Consider the following 17983-nt stretch of genomic DNA (forward strand, 5'->3'; position numbering starts at 1 on the left):
ACAATTCTCTGAGACCGCCGCACTGCTCCAGTCCTGGCTTCTTCCACATCCCCGATTTTCATGGCTCTGCCGTTGGCAGCCACGCCTTCATCCCGAAGCTCTGAGATTCCTTCCCCCAGTACCTCTGCCCCCCCCCCCCCCCCCCTCTCTCATCGCCTACAGGGTGCTCCCGACAAGGTGCCCCTTGACCAAGATCTGCGTCAACGGTCCTAATCCTCGTTAGCTGGCTCGGAATCACTGTTGGACTGCGCTCCCATGAGGCACCTTGTCACTGTGTTAAATTGCGCTAGATAAATGCAGATTGTTGTTGTTGTTATTATTAATTTCATTGTGGTTGTAGCTGTGTGACCAGTGAGAATGGGATTGTCTAGCTAAGTGCAATGTTGACGGAGGATAAATGCTTTGTGCGCGATAGAAGTGGGGTAAAAAGTCACCAGGGATAACTTCCAATTTGAGTGCGTTTCATTCCGAAGGGAAACATGCGGGAGCCAGAACAAAGCTGTGAGTTTTGTTTTTGCCACAAGAGGGGGTAATTGCTCCAATAAAGTCACCTAATCTGGAAAATGTGATTCGACTGTGGAGATCAATCTGCTTTTAAGGGGATTAATTCATCCACTATAAAGTAGTACACCTAAAAATAAATAAAGCTCAGATTTGACAAAACCGGAGAGCTGATTTGGTATTGAGGATAAAATAATATAAAGTCTCTTCAGAGCCGGGAGTCTCCCAACCGGGGACCAAGTCCCCACGCCGGCGGGAAAATCTGCGCCAACGACTCTGGGGTCAACGGGCCCCCAAGGTGAGGAATTCTCACCTGTCTGTGGGGTTGGTGGACTCCGGAGGGGTTGGCGCCACTCCAGCCGGCGGCGAAGGGGCGGCGTGATCTCGCGCATGCGTGGTTCCGCGCATGCACAGACCGTCCGCCCTATTTTGCCGCATGCGCGGGGGGTTCTCTTCTCTGCGCCGGCCATGGTGGAGCTCTACAAGGGCCGGCATGGAAGGAAGAAGTGCCCCCATGGCACAGGCCCGCCCGCAGATCGGTGGGCCCCAATCGCGGGCCAGACCACCGTGCCCCCCCCCAGTGTCGGATCCCGTCCGCGCCCCTCCGAGGACGGCCCCCGTCGACTTACCTGCCAGGTCCAGCCAGTACGTGAGTTGAGTGATTCACGCCGGCGGGACTGGCCAAAACTGACGGTCGCTCGGCCCATCGGGGCCCGGAGAATCGCCGGGGGGGGGGGGGGGGGGCACTGCCAACGGCCCCCGACCGGCGTGGCATGAATCCCGCCCCCGCCCGAAAAACGGCGCCGGAGAATACGGCAGCCGGCGTCGGGGTGACGGGGCAGGATTCGCTTCGCCCCCGGGGATTCTCCGACCCGGCGGGGGGTCGGACTTTCGTAATTAACTTTCTCATTGCAACATTTGACCAAATCAGAATCAGATAACGTCGGGTTTCCACTGAACAGATTTGAACCGCTGTTCACCTTATAGCCGCCTGTGGGATCTCACTGTGCACAAATAACACTTCCTGCCCATTGAATGACTGTGAAGCATGGTGATTGCTTTGCACTCAGTAACTCGTCCCATCTTCCCAAACGTCAAAGAGGCAACTCTCCAGCATTTAAATGCCCGCTTGAAGTAAAAGGCAGCCTGGGAAAAAATATGACCGCATGGGAGACCATTAACCGTTAAAAATACATTTAAACCCCTTATTAACTGGAAGGATTATGCCGTAGGGTTCCATGTTTTAAACAAAAGCTTACAATGTACAAGAATTAAACAAAGCAATTACTGCTAAACTAATGCTATATTTGGTAAACACTGATTCTACAATCCCAAAAATCTCACTCCCTGTTCTACTTGTGTTACTCTTGAGAGTTCCCCCATACTTTACAGAACCTTGAGGGTTCCTTCATTTCTCCTGGGACCAAACCAAAGTGTGGCACAGCTCTCAGGAATTCACTTGAATTCTCCATTCCACCAAATTAGTCTTCCTGCTAAACTCCGAGGTATGATATTTCAGCATGTCCTTAATCTATCATTCGGGGAGCTGACTCTCTAATTCTCCTTCGGCACCACATGTTTGTGGACACCCTAGCTCAAACCTGGGCTTCACTAACTTGGTCTTAGAGGTCTACAGCTCCAGGCAGCTTTCCCTCTCTCCACCCGTATTCCCGGAAAACTTACAGATAAACAAAAAGATACCTCCCCTGAAGTCTATCCCATTGGCAATATGACACACCTGGGATGTCCCCAATAGAGATATAAACGAATGGGGCTGGATTCTCCGGTCACCGACGCCGAAATCGCGTTCGTCGGCCGGAGAATCCAAGTTTACGACAGAATCGGGGCGGCGCTGCTTTCGCGATGCTCCCCCCCCCCCCTCCAAAGCGGTGTACTCTAGGAGTACGCCACACCACGTAGCGATGACCTCAGGACATTACTTGAGGCCCGCCCCCCCAATGCTCCGTCCCCAAATGGCCGTGTTCCCAATGGCGTGGATCTTTCATGGTCTCGCCCGTCGGTAACTCGGCGTGGCGGCTGCAGACTCAGTCGAACAGTCGGGGGAGGGCCAATCCGCAGGCGGGGGGGGGGGGGGGACATTATTCGCGGCTGGGGGCATATTCGCTTCAGGCTGGCCATTTGATCTGGCGCGGCACACGGGCAGCTTGACACCAGGTGCCGTGCAGCTTCAACCAGAAACATGTGACGAATCAGCAGCCACCAAGCTCATTTAGAATTTCAGTATGGCGCACTCACTGGCCAATCAGATGCCAACGTTCACAGGGTGCTTAACAGTAGAGAGGGAGGAGGACGGCACAGTGGCGCAGTGGTTAGCACTGCAACCTCACGGCGCTGAGGACCCGGGTTTGATCCCAGCTGTCACTGTCCGTGTGGAGTTTGCACATCCCCCCCCCCCCCCCCCCCATGTCTGCGTGGGTCTCACCCCCACAACCCAAAGATGCGCCGGGTCGGTGGATTGGCCCTTAATAAAAAGGAACAGGAGGTCACTCAGCCCAGCATGCGCGCCCTGGCTAAATTCGAACCGTGATCCCCATTGTCCACTCAGACAACAGAATTGTTAGGGTGCAGGAGGAGGCCATTCAGCCCATGGCGCCTGCAACGGCTCCCCAAGTGAAAGCATTATGATTTTGCGCCATTCCCGTGCCTTTTCCCTGGACTCCAGCACATTGTTTCTATCGTCCAGTGTCCTCCTCCTCCAGTGTCCTCGGAGCAACAAGAAAGAATTGCCCTTTTATGGCACTTTTCACAAGCTCAGCGCTTTGCGCCCAACAAAGTATTTATTTGAGGTGCGCTCACTGTTGTAATGTACGAAACACAATGCCTATTTGTGCATAGCAATGTCCCACAAAGCAGCAATAATGACCAGATAGTTATTTCTGAGGGTGGTGGCTGAGGAATAAGTATGGACCAGGGTACCAGAGAGGGCCTCCACGTTCTCCGTCAAAGTAGCACCGTGGAAACCTTCCCGTCCACCCAAGAGGGCACACGGGTATCACATTAGAAGCGTCAGCCTAGACTTTGCGTCTCTGGAGTGAGATTTGAACCAGTCAGTGGATCCATTTTAAATGTTGTGAGGTTTGACTTTAGGCCGCACAGATCACCCAAGAGAAAAAAATGGTCGAGCATATTGTAAGTGTCCTTCTCTGAGGGAGGATGTTCTTGCTATGGAGGGAGTGCAGCGAAGATTTACCAGGCTGATTCCTGGGATGGCGAGACTGTCATATGAGGAGAGACTAAGTCGGCGAGGATTATATTCATTAGAGTTTAGAAGAGTGAGAGGGGATCTCACAGAAACTTACAGAATTCTAACAGGATTAGACAGGGTAGATTCAGAAAGAATGTTCCCGATGGTGGGGGAGTCCAGAACTAGGGGTCATAGTTTGAGTACAAGGGGTAAACCTTTAAGGACTGAGGTGAGGAGAAATTTCTTCACCCAGGGAGCGGTGAATCTGTGGAATGCACTGCCACAGAAAGTAGTGGAGTCAAAAACGTTGTGTAAGTTCAAGAAGGAATTAGATATAGCTCTTGGGGCTAAAGGCATCAAGGATATTTGGGGGGGAAGGCGGGATCAGGGGATTGAACTTGATGATCAGCCATGATCATACTGAATGGGCAGGGCAGGCCTGAAGGGCCGAATGGCCTCCTCCTGCTATTTTCTACGTATGTTTTTGACTGATTCTAAAGTAGTTGAGTAAGAAACAATGGTTTAAACATGATGCATTTGCTAAATAGACAGGAAAACCATACCACCCATTAACAGGTGAGAATGGTTTACCAACCTGGAGGGCAAACAGATGGATGGCACCGAGAGGGTGTTGACCTCTGTTGCTAGTGGCAGTCACCTCATGCAAAGCGTTAGGAGGCGTCTTCCATTGTCCCTCCTCCTGAAGACCTGTCTCCGAGCACCTATTTATATTCTTTATCACCAGGGGCTGGTAGTTTACCCTATGTCAATCACTTGTTCAATCCCATCTGATTAATTACCAAGGGACGGGTAGCCAAGGTGTAACCTTCCCACGCCGCTCATTGCCTCGAGGTCGCCTTGCATCTTATCTCATGCGTGGCATCATCCATTAATTTCCGCCAGACACTTGGCTTGATTCCCCTTGGCTGTTTCCCCTCCCTGCCCCTGTCTCTGGCTGCTAAGGACTGGATTTCCAAAGTGCGAAGGGAGGGAAGAGAAATATCCTTCTCTGAGGCAGTGTCAATGCCTGCTAATTATTCTATAATCAAATTCTGTAACAATTCTGTAATGTTCCAGGAGACCCCATTTCTCATCATGCTGATTCCCTGCTTTAATAAGTGAAAGTACCAACAAAGGACTCATTCACGTGTGAACCCTTGCGTTCTGATTCACTCAGGTTGGAGTCTGTGTCAGATTGTGCTATTTGCTGCTTTTGTTCTGCTTTCGAACGAGGCAACACTCCGATTGGAGCTTTTTCTCTGCCCCAAATATTTTTGGAGTAGGGGCGGCGGGGGAGGCGGGAGGGGTGGGGGGGGGGGGGGGGGGGGGGGGTGTTGAACATAAAGGACCTGGTCACAAATAAGACAGGTGGGGGGTAAATCAGTTAACCAATTCTCAAAAAATCAAAATTATTACTGTAGAATTTACAGTGCAGAAGGAGGCCATTCGGCCTATCAAGTCTGCACCGGCCTTTGGAAAAGCCCACACTCCATCCCATCTCCTTAACACAAACAGCAGTGGGTCCTCATGTCAACGGAACGAATACAGGGCCCTGTATTTTGTTTGGAAGAGGTGATGGACTACTCCAGTCGTGGGATGGAAGAACAAACATAGTTGGCGAGAAACACGTTCACAATTGTTTCTTTATGCCTTTGGGCGGCCTTCTTTATGCCTGATTTTCAAACAACTCAATTAACAAAGATGTATCTGTATCTGCACACAGGTCATCTCTTCGATTAATCTTGATGTTTGAATTCAAAACACAAGATTGAATTCGAGTATACGTCAGCCCTCTTTAATAACCCAAGGGAGCTGAGTGCTTTGGCCACAAACTGACTGGTCCTCAGCTGCCGTTTAAATATTGGCAAAACGACCGTCATCCGGTTTACGTTGCTCATCCCAGGCCGGACGGACGTGGGCTGCCCACTGCAGCAGGGCCGGTAATGTCGGAAGCTGCCTGGAGGAGGCGGTAGAAGTGACGGGTCTCCAGTAAACTTTCAGCCAGGCCTGGCTCCTGGGATCAGGACTGTAGCATAGCTTTCAGGAGCCTTTATTAAGTCACCCCAAGGTTGCAAATTACCGCATTATTGGGTGACTTTCGCCTTTCCATAAACTCCAGGACAGGAGGCTATTCAGCACACCACTTACGTGCCAGTTCCAGCACCACATCGTAACTGTCTCCTTTCCCCCACATCCTTTCACTTCTCAGCATATTTATCAAATTTCCACTTAAATGCGACCGACGTAGTTTTAACAGACAGACGTATTCCTTACTCTTTAACCTTTTTGAGCGAAAGAAAAATAATTCAGCTGTCGACCCTTCGGTTTTAATCCTCAATTTATGCTTAAAATAAAAACAAAATACCGCAGGTGCTGGACATCTGAAATAAAAATGGTAAATGCTGGAAAAACGCAGCAGGTCTGGCAGCGTCTGTGGAGAGAGAGAGACAAGAGTTGATGTTTTGATTCCGTATGGCTCCTCTTCATTTTTTGTCCCAAAGTAAACTGCGCCCCCCCCCCCCCCCCCCTCCTCCACTGAGCCACCTTTCACTTGTTCTTAGGTTTTGCTTTCATCAAGCCGTTCCCTTTATTCTCCTATTAACATACTCTGTAATCTTGAGCGAAATTCTCCCATCGGGAGACTAAGTGCTGATGCCGGAGTGAAAACCAGAGTGTTTCACTCCGGCGTCGGAGGCTGCTCCTCGCCCCCTATTCTCCCCCCCCCCCCCCCCCCCCCCGGGGGGGGGGGGGGGGGGGCTAGGAGCGGCGCCGCGTCAAATACGTGCGCCGGGCCTTGGTGCCGCGTCAAAGTGGCGCCGCGTAAATTACGCAGCCGGTGGCGCATACATTACGTCACCCGCGCATGCACAGGTTGGCCGGCACCGACCCGCGCATGCGTGGTTGCCGTCCTCCCCGCGGGCGCCCCGCAAGACATGGAGGATTGATCTAGCGGGGCGGCGGAGGGAAAGAGTGCGTCCTTTAGAGACGCCGGCCCGCCGATCGGTGGGCACCGATCGCGGGCCAGACCCCTACTGAGCACCCCCAAGGTGCTCGATCCTCTCCCCCCCCCCCCCCCACAGGCTGCACACACAGCGTTCGCGCGCCGTTCACGCCGGCAGCGACCAGGTGTGGTTGGCACTGGCGTGAACCCGTCAGATTGGGCAGGCCACTCGGCCCATCCGGGCCGGAGAATCGGCGCGCGACCATTAGAAACGGCGAGCGGCGATTCTCTGAGCGGCCTGTCGTGAAACGCGGCACACCATTTTGGGGGGGGTTGGGAGAATCGCATGCGGGTGCCAGGTCGGCGCGGCGGGAATCGCCCGGCACTCCCGCGATTCTCCCACCTGGCGTGGGGGTCGGAGAATTGCGCCCCTTATCTTTGCGTCACTACCAGCACCTGCTATAGGCCCCTCACACCATTGAACCTTCTTCTGTCTCATGCCCAACACAACTTTGTTACAAACTCTCTCAACTCCCACCTATCATTGACCTTCTGCTCTAGCCACTCCACCCCCTCTTAAACAATATAAAATTCGTCACATTTCTCCCTCTCTTCAGCTCTGAAGAAGAGCTATATGGACTCAAAACGTTAACTCTACTTCTACTGCCAGACTTGCTGAGTTTTTTCAGAACTTTCTGCTTTTTGATCTAAATTGATGCTCACTTGGTTTTTGTTTCTTTACGAAACAGTGGGAGCAATTTTCGTAATTTATACATTTATCATATTTTTTATTCAATACCTCCGTTTAACGTTCTACACCAATGTTTCTCTCTCTCTATCCTTTCATCCCTGCAACCCTACATTGCTTCCTTTTCCATGGTTTCCAACATCCTTTCCTATTTGGGCTGAAACCCGGTCTCCAAAGCGATTACTTTCGCGGAACCCAGTTGGACCCTGAGCAAACCTTATCCCCGTTCGGCGTCCCTAAGATCTGCTGCATTGTGCTTGTTTGCAATCCACACTCATCCTTCATGGGTTCCTGTGCAGGACACTAACCTTCTGAGAGGAGCCAGTGGAGCACGAGGCTGAAAATCCCGGTATAATCGCATGGCGCCTACCGTCAACTTAAGTTTGGTCCGGCAGCGTTACTTTAAAAGAGAATTCTAAACTGAATTGATTCAAATGCAAGTGGGTTTTTTGTTTCACGATAAGACAGGATGGGTTTAGTAATGCCAAGGGATGTGTTAAATTGAAGTTTCAAATTCACTCAAGACACTTCTCCAAAACATCATCCGAATGATTATTCTAATGCTTAGAGTGTACCGACACTCAGGGTGTTGAGAAGGCAACTTACTACCACCTTCTCCAGGGCAACTAGGCAATAAATGCTGGCCCAGCCAGCGAGGCCCACATCCCATAAATTATTATTTTTTAAATTTTCCCATGAGCACAGTCAGTGCATTTTATAAGTCCATTTACCCAATGCCTTCCAATAAGGGATCCATAATGGTGATCGGAAATGGGGGCGGCACCTGTTTTGCGTAGGTTGCGCATGCTCCATCCCCTCCAACAGGCATCATCGCAACGTGCACTGCTTGCCAGTGGGACGTCCTCAGGATGACACCTGAAGGCCCTCCTTCGATGCTCCACCCCAAGTACCCGACCACGCGGTTGACCAGTGGTCTCAGCGGTCAGGGACCCGGCGTGGTGGCTGGACGGGGTGGGGGGAGGGGGGGCTTCAGCAAGAGCTGGGCGGACTGATGGGGGTTAGACATAGACATAGAATTTACAGTGCAGAAGGAGTCCATTCGGCCCATCGAGTCTGCACCGGCTCTTGGAAAGAGCACCCCACCCAAGGTCCACACCTCCACCCTATCCCCATAACCCAGTAACCCCACTCAACTCTAAGGGCAATTTTGGACACTAAGGTCAATTTATCATGGCCAATCCACCGAACCTGCACATCTTTGGACTGTGGGAGGAAACCGGAGCACCCGGAGGAAACCCACGCACACACGGGGAGGATGTGCAGACTCCGCACAGACAGTGACCCAAGCCGGGAATCGAACCTGGGACCCTGGAGCTGTGAAGCAATTGTGCTAACCACTGTACTACCGTGCTGCCCTAACCGTGTTGGCCAGGGGGTGACTAGGGGGTGTCCAGGGGGGCACTATCTGGCGTTTAACATGGCATTGCTGCTAGCCCCTCACTGGTCGGAGGATCGACACGCATCTCGCCAAAATTCGGAAATTACAGCCCAGTACATTTTAGACTGAGTCCAATTGTCTGCAGAACTGAATTCCTGTAATGTCCAGGGAGACGGGTAGGATCAGAATGCACTTACCTGCTGATCTGAGGAGAAGAGGTATCGGGAGGGCCAGGTCCGTCGTGGTGGGAATTTATTCAAAAGGGACGTGGATTCATTGAGCTTGTGGGTCAGTTCCCATTCTGAAAATGTCTTTGATTTTTTTTTTATTTTGGTAACCAAACAACTAGTCTATGAATCAGCAAAAAAATCTTCGTTATCCGACATGTGCAGAGAATAAATGTCCATCAAGATTGCAGGTTATTGGAGAGCCCCACTCACCCATGGTAATACCTGCAGAACATGCAAGTCCTCAGGAAGTAAAGAACTGCACTCTTTTTTTTTACTTCCAATCCTCATCAGTACATTAAAACAACGCGGTATATGGGTTTCAGGTAACTTAGTAACGGTCTCCAGTTGGTAAAGTGACAATATGTATTCAGGGAACATCAGGAAATTCGGATGAGTGGAGAATTCCGCTTTGTAGAGTGCATTACTGTAGCGTTAACTTGGAACCATAACCTTTTTTTTTAATCATTCTGCTCAGAATGGAGTTATTTAGTCTATGAGGGAGCTAGCCACACTCCATTGCTCTATTCTATAGCTGGGCATTGTGTTTCCCCTTTCGAGTATATAATCCAGTCCTCTTTTGGAAGTTATTATTGAAACTCCATTCTGATCCTGCCAACTTGCTTTGTAAAAATCATTTTCTTGAAGTCCCCCCACTGGTTGTTTTGCCAACTCTACTGCTATGGGCCAGGGATTAAGAAAACTCCAAAGTATATCATGGAGCTCACCTGACCTACAACTGTTTATTGATTTTGGTTAGGATGACCACAAGGGCCTCCCTTTTTGGTGTTATTCAACAGAGGCCTTAAGCACATTTAATCAAAAGCAAGCTTTATTCTACGAATTTAGTTAACATTTTTATAAACACACACAGTAAGCATTTTTATCAACTACAAACATAAATACCCCACACAGCTACAGTAATCTATGTATCACCCTTAATAAATTCCCCTTTAACTGTTCCAATTTAATAACAAGATCCCATAAACCAGAAAGCCCTTTTCAAAGGTGTGGCCCACGGCACTCTTACTATTTTACGACTTGGTATGGATAATCTTGTTTCCTTTCCAAAACAACAGGTTTGTATTCATTCCAGAAAACAGTTAACACTTTGAAGTTATCAAGTAATCTGGAAACAGCTTAAAACTGAAGCTAGAGAGACACTCCAATTTACTTCTCTTTCTGAGTCCAGCAGCCAAATGTGAAAACGAAAGCAAAAGATCTCAGAGCCACAAAATCAGCCCCGAACCAAAGTGAAAGTAAAACCAACTCCCAGAGCCACAGCCCAATGACATCACTGAAGCCATGTGATAAGACAAAAACATTTCTTAAAGGGACACTCCCAGGACAATAGTAAATCTTTCCCCCTCTTGTTACTGACCCCTGGCAATCCCCATCACCACCGCCCCCCCCCCCCCCTCTCTTCCAGTGGAAACAATTTATCCCTATCACGTCGATCAAGACGCCTCAGAATTTAAAAAAAACCCACCTTAAATCTCCCCTCAGTCTTCTCTGCTGGAACAGGTGAAGGCTATCTTCTGTAGTCTCCACACAACTGAAGTACCTCACCCCCCCGAATAAAAGCAAAATACCGTGGATGCTGGAAACCTGAAGTTAAGAACAGGAAGTGCCGGAAGATCTCAACGGCATCTGTGGAGAGAGAGAGAGTTGACACTTCGCGTCAAATATGACTCTCCACTGAGCTGTTCCAGCACTTCCTATTTTTAATATAATATAATAATATAAAATTAAGATCCTGACATCCTTCCCAAAGTGTGGTGCTTGGAACTGGATGTGGTACACCAACTGAGGCCTTGGGTGGCCGAATAATTATTGCGAGAAGTGAAATGTAACTGGGATGACGCAAAGTCACGGAAATGAAGTGAAGCTCTGATACAGTCCTACTACCCATAGGGTTAGTCAAATATAGAGCCCAAGGGTGTAATAATGCCCCATGAACACATTATTTTGTTCTGTTGTCTAAGTTATGTTGTTGCACCTTGTTAAATGTCTTTTTTGTTGTTGAAACAGTTGTGAGCTAAAAATGCTTTGTAAGAACAGAAAGTCAAACTAGAGAGAAAAAAAAAAGCAAAATCAAGATAACAGGATTTCTCTACATCTCCAAACATTTTTTCTTCTTTTGCAACTAACCACAACCAAACAGGCAGGGCCTAATCATAGCTCCAGATGACCACAAGTCATTCTCAAACTCTGTGACGTTACCTAGCGACTCTAGCTGTCACGGGGGAGACATTTCCCGACCCGTAAGTTGCCCGCTTGCAGTGAAGGTGTCATTTGATGACGTCATGTGACAGACTGTCGCTGCGTTGCATGACGTGGGGTCACGTTTTATTTGCGGTTGTGAAGTGCGTGAATAGTATTGCCCATGGTAACCGTTAGTAGTCGTTGTAAGTAAACCTGGAGTGCTGATTGGTCTACCTTGACCAGATCGTGACCTTTGACCTTTGCTGTTGTAGTGTGAGTTAAATGTTGTGGTGCCTTATTAAGTGTGTGATATATTATTGAGAAAAAATAGATATAGAGTTGGCTTTATTCCTGCAATCTCCTTGCTATTTCACCACTGGTTTTGAGTATCTATGTGAGCAAGTGATGCCTTCTTCATGTCATCCATTTTAATGACTATCTACCCAAGTATTGAAGAAATTCAGGGACCTTTTTCACTTGATCCGTAGCCCAGTGCCTGTTGCTCATGCAGGTTCCAGTGCTATCGTATACCATCATCCCATTACATCAAAGTTCTTTCGAAAAAAAAGTGACACAAAATTGCCTGTATGCACCTCTGTTGTCAAGTTCCCAACGCTGCCTCCTGTGATCACGGGACCTTTTGGCCCTTGTTCCATTTTGAACATGAAAGTGATGCTGGCAATATGCGTTACTGTTTATCTGAAAAAAATAAGAGCTCAGGCTTTGAGATGCCCAGTTGCTTCACACGTTCTTCTACTCACTGATTTTGTGGCGATCTTAACCTGGTTAAAGTGGCAGAGTGGGAAACGTCAGGCGAACAAGTCGTGGGGCCGAAATACGTAGCGGGCGGAATTCATCGGCCGGTTTCCCGGCAGCCTGGGGTGGTTACAATGGGAAATCCCATTGATAAACGGCGGGAATATAGAATAGCACCGCCAATGAATGGCGCGCCGCCGAGAAACCCGCGACTGAGTGAACGGAGAATCCCGCCCTTTCTTCGCCATTTCCGAGGCTGACTAAAACGTTGTGCCTCGTGCTTCGTCACCATATCAGTGAGCTGCAGGCGTCCATTAATTGTCCAGAGACAGCTCGTTGTCTCCACAAGGATGCAGTTGGGTGGAGAGGAGGGGGCAATAGGCAATGCGGGGGGCAGGAGGGAGGGAGGGGCCAGTGGGTTAGGGGACAAGGGGCTTGAAGGAGAGGAAGAAGGCAATGGGGTAGGGCGGAATAATTGGGATGGGGCGAAGCAGAAACCGGTATTGATCTTCGCGACCTGTGTGGGGCGCAATCCCTCCACATTCGGGTAAGTATTTATTTTATATAAAAACTTAAAACTTGCAAACCATATTCACGCAAAATTAGCCTGCCCATTCACCAGTTCCATCTCGTTCGAGACCTCGTATCCATCAACACACCCAGTGGTGTAAAATGCGCAGCCATTTAATGAAAAACAATAAACCGGACATTGAGAAACAAAATTAATTAGACATTAAAAGTCTTTGAGTACTTCAATGCTTAGAATTTCCTTTGGGAAGCAGAAAGATTGCCATAAATTTCTGGCTCACTTCATTCAGTGAAGATCGAAATTAGAACATAGAACATACAGTGCAGAAGGAGGCTATTCGGCCCATCGAGTCCACACCGACCCACTTAAGCCCTCACTTACACCCTATCCCTGTAATCCAATAACCCCTCCTAACCTTTTTGGTCACTAAGGGCAATTTATCATGGCCAATCTACCTAACCTGCATGTCTTTGGACTGTGGGAGGAAACCGGAGCACCCGGAGGAAACCCACGCAGACACGGGGAGAACATGCAGACTCAGCACAGACAGTGACCCAGCGGGGAATCGAACCTGGGACCGTGAAGCCATAGTGCTATCCACTTGTGCCACCGTGCTGCCCAGTTAGATTGGCAAAAAAAAAGTATCTGACCCAACTCATCAAGTTATCTCAACGCCTGCTCAGAACTTTTTACTCTTTCCTATATCATTCCTAAACACTTCAATATATTACCGTCTAAACTGATCGCTCCTGGCGAATGATGCTCTAACATTGCACATTACCTTGTGAAAAACTCTTGCATGCTGAGAAATAAACTTCACCAAATGTTCTGATCTAATAATTGCTATTTACTATCTCAGAATACTCCCAACATTTTTTCCTTTTTAACAGCAAGGAACTTTATTGATTCTGTTAAAAGTTAAACATCCGATGGGAACATCCCAAGGGGGGAAACGATAATGTTGGCAATTTACTTTTGCTGAAAATGCTTTAAACCAAGACCTTCCTCACCACTCTCCTTCATGCACTATTTTTTCATTTAAATTTGGAGTACCCAATTCATTTTTTGCCAATTAAGGGGCAATTTAATGTGGTCAATCCAACTCCCCTGAGCATCTTTTGAGCTGTGGGGGGTGAGACCCACACAGACATGACGTGAATGTGTAAGCTCCAACACGGACAGTGACCTGGGGCTGGGATCGAACCCGGGGCTGGGATTGGACCCGGGTCCTTGGTGCTGTGAGGCAGCAGTGCTGACCATTACGCCACTGGGCTGCTGCCGCCCTCCTTCATGCACTATTAAAGTTTGGCATGTGTGTGCAAGGGTCTCTCCCCCTTGCTCACTGTTCCCTCACGACCGCGACCTCCCCCTCAACCCAGTAGACCCCACTGAATTAACAGGGACTCCAGCTCACTGTAAGAAGTTGGTGAGCGAGAGGCAGGGCGGTGGCAGGATAGTGGGGCTCAGTGTTGCATACGGCAAGGCAATTTTGTGGTACCTCATCTATTGACCTCATCTTAGCTCTCAAAGCAAATGAAAAGGGTCCTCCAATGGATATTGGTGTTGCTGTGGGGTTTGCCAGTTGTGATCGTGTTTTATTTCTGGTATCAGAAAGAGCTGCAGTGTTTGCGTTCAATGGAACTTAAAATGGGCATGATTGTTCTTTCTATCCCAGCATGCTTCAGTGCCAGCATATGAACCAGTTAATTTGTTCTCATTTTTTGTAAAATTTGTTTTTGGTGAAAAATCTTAATTTAACAAGCTTGATTGTACCTGTAACCTTCAGATGAAGTAGATCTTTGAGACTGGGTGAATTAAGCTCAATGTTATTCAGTGGCAAAGCCAGGCCAGTTTACATGTCAATGCTCTACCCCTTAAGAGTTTCATCATTCCATTTGTCTGCTGTGCCGCCAGGCATTAGAATTCACTGTGGAGACTGAATCCAGAGCGAAAATGTGCTTCAATATTGAAATACTCCTCTGTCTTTACGGGGGGGGGGGGGGGGGGGGGGGGGGGGGATGGTGGAGCGTTGAGAAAAGTCAGCCAGGGATCTTATCATAGAATTTACAGTGCTGAAGGAGGCCATCCAGCCCATCGAGTCTGCACCGGCCCTTGGAAGGAGCACCCTACCCAAGCTCACACCTCCACCCTATCCTCGTAACCCAGTAAACCCCACTTTGCAAACAGATGGCTTGTAATGCAGAACAAGGCCAGCAACGCGGGTTCAATTCCCATACCGGCCTCCCCGAACAGGCGCCGGAATGTGGCGACAAGGGGCTTTTCACAGTAACTTCATTGAAGCCTACTTGTGACAATAAGCGATTATTATTATTATTATTATTAACCTTTTTGGTCACTAAGGGCAATTTAGCATGGCCAATCCACCTCCACCACCAATGAACAATCGCAGCCGTGTGTGCCATCTACAAGATGCACTGCAGTAACTCACCAAGGTTCCTCAGGCAGCACCTTCCAAACCCACGACCACTGCCATCCAGAAGGACAAGAGCGGCAGATACCTGGGGACACCACCACCTGGAGATTCCCCTCCAAGTCACCCAGCACCCTGACTTGGAAATATATCGCCGTTCCTTCACTGTCGCTGGGGCAAAATCCTGGTACTCCCTCCCTAACAGCACAGTATGTGTACCTACACCTCAGGGACCGCAGGGGTGTCAAGAAGGCAGCTCACCACCACCTTCTGAAGGGCAACGAGGGATGGGCAATAAATGCTGGACTAACCAACGACGCCCAAATCCCGTAAATAAATGACAGTACACCTAATTGCCTGATTTCCGCTACTACCAGGAACTGAGAGCTTTGAAAGGAGTGTGGCTGGATAAAATCAGCTGCCTTTCATTTGCTCTGTTTCAATTATTTTCCGACACAGTTAGACAACTGACAGGCATGCCTTGAGAATTCATCACTCGCATAAACATACACAAAAGGACAATCTTGTTGGCAGCTCCATTCTTTTTCATAAACCTAGAGTGCCCAATTATTCTTTTTTCCAATTAAGGGGCAATTTAGCGTGGCCAATCCACCTACCCTGCACATCTTTGGGTTGTGGGGCTGAAACCCACGCAGACACGGGGAGAATGTGCAAACCCCCACACGGACAGTGATCCAGGACCAGGATTCGAACCCGGGTCCTCAGCGCCGCAGTCCCATTGCTAGCCACTGCGCCACATGCCGCCCGTGGCAGCTCCATTCTTACTGGCCTCCACTGTTTCAGGAGAGCGTAAGTCCGGAGCCATTTCCTGATTGTTTTTATTCCTTTATTGCGGGCTTGATGGGAGTACAATTGGGCTTAGAATTCAGCTAATTACAGGACACAATTATTCAACAACATTTATGTCAGAGACAGTCAGAAAGCACGAGGGAATGTTTTCCGGTACAGAGGGTTGAACGGGAACGTTAAGGAAATGGAGACTTGAGGTCTGTCCATCCCCCGATCGACTCTTTTTCACTTAATCTATCGTTTGGGGCAGCATTAATATCCCTACTTTCCAAGTAAACATCTGGACCCTGTTCCTATCTTTGTCTACTGTTATCAGAAAACAAGTGACAAGATGGATGTCAGCCAGTTGTTTAACTGTGTTGGGTATTAAGTAAAATTAGTCTCAGGCTTTAAGTATGTCAGAGCTTCCAGTGTAGGAAACAATCAATTAGCCCATCTAACCCACTCTATCAGACTCCATCCATAGACTCCCTTCAGTGCAGGACGCCATTCAGCCCATCAAGACTACCTCAGCCCTTGACCCACACCCCTGGCCTATCCCCATAACCCCGCGCATTGATCATGGCCAATCCATCTAACCTGCACACCTTTGGACTGTGGGAAGAAACCGGAGCACCCGGAAGAAACCCAGGCAGGCTCGGGGGGGAACATGCAAACTCCACACAGACAGTCAGCCAAGGCCGGGATCGAACCCGGATCCCAGGCGCTGTGAGGTAGCAGTGCTAACCACTGTGCCACTGTGGACTTTTTAAACCCATGTCACCTGTCTATCCCTTATTTCATTCATCTCCATCCTTGATTTAAAACAAAAAACGCTCACTTCCTGTTTTGTAGCAAGTATTTATTCAGCAACTTTTCAAGCGGTCTTCCAATCCACCCCCTCTATGAAAATCTATAGCACGTCTCCGAACCTGTGGGGAGAGCAAAGGTCTCCTAACCTTGCATAAACCTTGGGAACTCTACACCAGTGTTCTCTAGTCCTATGCTGTTTGTGTGTACTAGCGTCTTGAGTTTCAGCAAAATCTTGGTGTCGTTGTGGAGGATCGTGAGCTAGCCTTGGTGCGGTTTAGTCACGTTTTACACATGTGTTGTTTTTTACTCCATTATTTTCACTCTCAGGTCTCTTCTGGTAGACATGTGCCCACTGTGAACTCAAAACCGATTGAGGACTCTGTTTCCACCCCCCCCCCCTCCCCCGACAATTCCAGTTAGATGTTCAAAGCGCCCCATTGTTCTACTTTCGACACCTGTGCCCTGTCAATTTAAAGCAGCTAAGGCTTGCGATCACATTGAAGTGCCATGAACAAATTCAAACCCACTTTCTGCGGAAAATGTACAGCTCGGTACAGCAAATGGGACTGGCATGCTAGTGTGCCGCAGTGGATGCCCTTGAGCCTCTGCAGATAGGCCAGAACACCAGGGTAAATGAGAGGAGTTTCCATTTTGTTTGAAATGCTTGCTGCCACCATCATTCGCAAAGGAATGTTAACGTACAAAATTTAAATACCCGTTTCACTGCAAGCCCTTCCATTCGCTGCCAACGTTCCTTAAATCTTTAATTGAATGAGGCTTGGAACGCTTTTGGAAGAAAGAGATATGTCTTTGGAGAAAAAATATATCACAACCCAATTTGAGCCATAATTGACATGGCGGCATCCATTTTAGATCATTCAAGGGCCTCGCTTTGCCACTGAACTGTTTTGACGTTGGTCACTATCAATTACTGTTTTCCTGGTGTATTAACTGTTCTTTTTCTCTTTTCTGTCCTTCTCTCTTTCTTTCTCTCTCTCTCTCTCTCAGGATGGAAGCATCGCCGCATTCAGTGACCCTTTGTCACAAGTGCAGTCTGCAAACTATGACTCTTTCATTTTGCTGTGTATCACTGTGGACGAAGACAGATTAGATTTCAAAAGGGGGGGGGGAGAAACGCTTCAAGAGCGACTTGGGGGGGGGAGGGGGGGGTCTTTGCGGGGGGGGGGGGGGAGGGGGAACCAAAAAAAAAGAAGGAAGTTGAATGGAAACAAAAAAAAACAAACAAAATCACACAAAAAAAAACGACGACAAAAAAAAATCATATTCGCACTGGAACTGTGATGAGGACATTGAGACACACCGTGGCTGAGAATTAATCCATAAGTACTGAATATCTGTTGTTCAGAGGATTAAATGGCAAATACTGACTTTTAAACAAAACAAAACCAAAGCCAGCTGGATAAGATTGTGTGTGCCTA

The 17983-nt window shown here is 48.6% G+C and overlaps 1 protein-coding gene across 7 annotated transcripts in view; it reads left to right on the plus strand.

The window, feature by feature from the left end:
* Positions 1-17685, plus strand: part of celf6 (CUGBP Elav-like family member 6) — a 781535-nt gene extending 763850 nt beyond the window's left edge. For 6 of the 7 annotated variants that reach the window (XM_038784111.1, XM_038784115.1, XM_038784113.1 and 3 more), the window contains one exon: positions 17553-17674. Coding sequence is in view for 1 of the 7 variants with exons in the window: in XM_038784119.1 (XP_038640047.1) it covers positions 17553-17578 (26 nt within the window). In the remaining 6 variants the exon portion in view is untranslated. Of the gene's footprint in view, positions 1-17552 lie in introns of all 7 variants that reach the window. The other variant, XM_038784119.1, reaches the window with a different exon arrangement.
* Positions 17686-17983: the final 298 nt, after the last annotated feature.

Source organism: Scyliorhinus canicula, chromosome 24 (genome assembly GCF_902713615.1).
Source record: "Scyliorhinus canicula chromosome 24, sScyCan1.1, whole genome shotgun sequence".
Lineage (NCBI taxonomy): Eukaryota > Metazoa > Chordata > Chondrichthyes > Carcharhiniformes > Scyliorhinidae > Scyliorhinus > Scyliorhinus canicula.